The 4,288-nt window shown below is 45.8% G+C and overlaps 1 protein-coding gene across 1 annotated transcript; it reads left to right on the top strand.

Annotated features, from left to right (window-relative positions):
• Nucleotides 1-1,167: 1,167 nt before the first annotated feature.
• On the top strand, nt 1,168-2,494 carry LOC146609019 (ankyrin repeat domain-containing protein SOWAHC-like). The gene has a single exon (XM_085348924.1). The coding sequence runs from the start codon at nt 1,283-1,285 to the stop codon at nt 2,492-2,494; it is 1,212 nt and encodes a 403-aa protein (XP_085205050.1). The 5' UTR covers nt 1,168-1,282.
• The last annotated feature ends 1,794 nt before the right edge of the window (nt 2,495-4,288 follow it).

Below are 4,288 nucleotides of genomic sequence, written 5' to 3'. Positions count from 1 at the left end.
AGCAACTGAAACAGGCTGCATGCCGGTTGACGCATGCGCACTCCTTAATATAAAAATTATTGATCATTGTGGCGTCACTATTACTTTCAAACCTGGAACAGAACTAACTCTCTGACACAAATGGTGGAAATTTAACGCATAAAGTTTAAATGATGGTGGAAAAAAATCCTGTTCAGGTAATGAAAAAGTCAACTTGTTTATTTATATTTACAAAGTGAGAGAATCCCAGAAGACAAACAGATTTTCAATTCAACTTTATTTATACAGCACCAAATCACAACAGCAGTCGTCTCAGGCGCTTTGTAAGGCAGACCCTACAATAATACATACATGACTGAAGGTGATTTAAAAACAGTTCCTACTTCATCGAATTACAAAAAAGGAGAATGAACAAATGTGACGGTAAAATTATGAGCAGCCGTAAAGAAATGTAAATGTTATCAGAATATTTTCATAGCTACTCTCAGGTATTGTTTTTAGAAAAGGTTAAACTGGTTATTTGTCTAACCTGACTTTTTAAAAATTAACTTGACTCAGAGCTGAAAACGGCTCTGAGGAAATCACCAGGACAAGAACGCTTCAGCATTTTGCGCAGATATCAGAGGTAAAAACAATAAAACAATGTATACAGTGAAGCGAGAGATAATTAGTTTAAAAGTATCCAACGGAACTATTAACATGATACACCAAATTACTATTTCACTTAAAATAATAACATCTCCCTCGAAAAAGCTTTATAGTAAAGTCGTAAGAAACAGGAGGTTAGACTGTAATACATGCTGTGAGTGCGGCACAGACACCCATCAGTTCTGGTTTAGTCCCAGTATCCTGTCCAGTAAACACTGGGTGGGGTCCAGTTGGACTCCTGCGGGTATTACTGCCTTGAAAAAAGCCTCTGCAAGAGATTTTCTTCTCAAACTGAGCGATAATATTTTCCTAATGTGGCTTTAACACTCCGTCGTGGGTTTTTACGCACACAGGTACACGTGTAAATAAAAAGTCTGCGAGTATTTTAGTTTCATAAGCGCTGCCTGTTTCAAAGAAAAATGGTGCTTTGGCGCAATCGGTACTTAACAAGTAGAAGTCCAGTGAATCACAGCTGTGAGTAGTTTTAGTGGATGCGTTACAGCCAGCCCGCGGAACAAGAAGTGAGGAGAAACACCTGGTTCAGGTTACGGAAATAACAGCCAAGTCAGAGTTCCGCATAATTTCAACACTGAAAGAATTTGACAGGACAAAGTGTCCTCGGTGTGTTTGTACAGAGGACAGCAGCTGGAAGGCGATGGGAAACTGGGAAAGCTTCAGACGAGACGACAGGGAGTCCAGAAAGGAGCCGGTTGGAAAAGAGCCCAACGTACCAGAAATTACAGTGGCTGAAGCGTCGCCGCTCGCTCCAGAGAGATCTTTCTTTAGCGTACCCGGGCCTGCACACACCGGTAGGACGGGGCAGGTACTTACTGCTGCTGAGCAGCAGGCTGAGTCACAGGAAAGCCTGAGCGCAGCAGAGGGGCTTAGTGTGACCATGTGCAGAAAGTCTGCAGAGTCCCAGCACAGGTCTCCCTTTGGCCCGCCGGAGTCACAGGAGGAGGAGCGCGTAGATACGCACAGTTTGTCTGGAAGTGACGATAACAGCACCCCGAGAGGGAGTCGCAAGCATTTCATAGAGGTCATGATGAACAGCTCCCCAGGGATTCGGCGCTCTTTTTACCTGTCCCCCAGGGCTGAAGCTGACTCCACCTCTATGGTTTCCTCCACCCTGGATGAAGACAGGACAGCTGTAGCCTTGGAGCCTATGGAGCACGAGTGGATGATGTGCGCTTCAGACGGGCAGTGGAGCAGCTTGCATCGCCTCCTCACCGCAGAACCCAGCCTCATCCTGAAGAAGGATTTTGTGACTGGCTTCACCTGCCTGCACTGGGCCGCCAAGCACGGCAAGCCTGAGCTCATAGCCATGATTATTAATTTTGCCAAGCTGCACAACATTTCTGTTAGTATTGATATTCGATCCAGCACCGGCTACACACCTCTGCACATCGCCGCCATGCACGGTCACGTGGAGGTGGTCAAGCTTCTGGTCAGAACCTACAATGCAGATGTGGAGATCAGAGACTATAGTGGGAGGAAGGCCTGCCAGTACCTCACCGACAACGTGAGCGTGGAGATACGGAGCATCGCTGGAGGCTGTGAGTGCTCTGCAGGTGAGAACTCTCATCTCAGGGACGGAAGACGCTGGAGGATCTCTAACATGAAGCCCCTCAGCCAGCTGAACTCCAACGATTGTGCTTCTGGGGACAGTGAGGGCCAACCCAGGGAAATGCCCCTCTGGAGGAAGTCCTCACTGAGCAGGATGAAGCCCAAACTGCAGAAGCTTCGTGACAGGACATCCCAGATCGTGCACAGCACTTCATTCAAAGATAAAGAGCAACAGGGAGGGTCAAAGAGAGCCTCTAGATCCAGAGCCAGGAGCCACTTCTTTGGGTCAGATCAGTACTGACCCAGGATGTGGTGGAGCACTACCTATATCTCCCAGCTTATTTTCATCCATCGTTATTGCAAACGACCTTTCAGTGCAGTGTCTGCTTGACTTGACTGAACATCGTGTTGATTCAATGGGAACGTGAAAAACATGCTTTACTAGCTTTGGATTATCAGACGGGAACTTCTCTGTGTGGTGAATATATGAAGCAGCTTTCATGGTTACTGTGGCCCGCTGAAGGTTGTGGGGTCAGTGGAGGTGGACATGAGCGAGTGTACTTTTAACGGCTTTTCTCTCCTTTTAGTTTTCTTTATGAAATAAACTAAGGGAACAGTAATGATCAGCTCCATGATGTACAACAAACGCACACTGTGTGTTCACAACAGTAACTGCTATTAGCCTTTAAATCAGATCACAGACGGTGAGACTCCCTCTGCAGGCCAAGCTGGGTATTTTTATCCATCCACAGCTGACACTAAAGCCCGTGGACCTTAAGTCAGTAATCCGCCTGCAGTGATCCAGGTTACTGTGTCACGAGGCTGTGAGGGAGTGTAAGGTGACAGAGAAGCTCTGGCAAAGTGTGAGCACTTTGTGTGACCGCTGAGCACCGAGTGCACGTCACGTGATCCGTTTGGTTTACTGTATGTGAGGACAGCAGTGCTGAGGTGGAGGCACAGCAAAGCGGAACAGAGGCTGACGAGCCACGCATGTACTAAACGCCCTGCTTCACCTTCTACTCACACCCGGCATCTCATTTCTGGGAAAACCTTCTCCCTGATGTTGTGTGGATGTTTTGTTTTGTTTTGTTTTGTTTCTCATCAGTGTGTAAAGAAGCACTTCTTCTCTTAGCTGCACGTTTAATCGTTAACAGCTTGCACTTCAGCATTTATTTTTGCACGTTTACCTGGTTTAATGACACCATTTGAATGTTTGTTTTACTTATTAAATAAAACATCTGATTTAACTCGTTTCAGCTCAGCTTGGGTTTCCTGGTCTGAGGAAATATTCGGCTGTCCGTCTTTGTAATGTTACCAAATCCGTTAAAGCAAACTGCTGCTTCAGTAGAGATGCAGATTTTTACAAAAGCCCAGTGAGTGACTTTGATTTAGACCTTTCTAAAAACTCTTCCCTAAAAGAGTACATGCAAGAAAAAGTACTTACAACAGTACTAAGCTACAGAGTAACAACACCAATCCTTGATAGACCGAGACGTGACTTTTATTTACCATTTCAGAGATCAAATAACAGCACAGACAGCAGAAACATGGCTACATTGGTCCAAAGTGCGTAAACAGAGCAGAATGTACATAGTGTCCACAGGGTGGCGCTGTGAGCCTGTGACAGCGTCTGAGAGTTAACATGTAGGAGACGAGTTCATTACAGCAAACCAGACTAAAGCAGCAGTGATCATTAGTTTTACTAACACTGACAGGTTCATGTTTCTTTTATGGAGTCACATTCATGAAGCATTACAGTTACACTAAGTGGTCCCGTCTGTGGGTGAAGCCAACTCCACCCATTTACAGCCCGAGTTAAAGGGACTGCTCTCAGCTCCAAGTCTGACTGTACTCACCTACTCTGCAGTAAAACACATCAGTGTAGTACTTTATTGTGTACCTTTACTATTTAGAGGTCACCACAGCAGATCATCCTAACCTGTCACTATCACCTGGCTCCCACCCTCCTTCACTGCATCCATGAACTTCCTCTTTGACCCTGGCAGCTGTGTTTGTCCAGCATATGCACGTCTCACCTCTAACGTTGTCCCAGCCTGAGCAGACAATATTCATTTACACTGGCATCCATCTTGCT

This window comes from Diplotaxodon limnothrissa, linkage group LG23, assembly GCF_057381915.1.
Source record: "Diplotaxodon limnothrissa isolate DT_005_m linkage group LG23, D_limnothrissa_male_GT1.1, whole genome shotgun sequence".
In the NCBI taxonomy this organism is placed as follows: Eukaryota; Metazoa; Chordata; class Actinopteri; order Cichliformes; family Cichlidae; genus Diplotaxodon; species Diplotaxodon limnothrissa.
The sequence above is the reverse complement of the archived record's forward strand: the minus strand, read 5'-3'. Positions and strand labels throughout refer to the sequence as shown.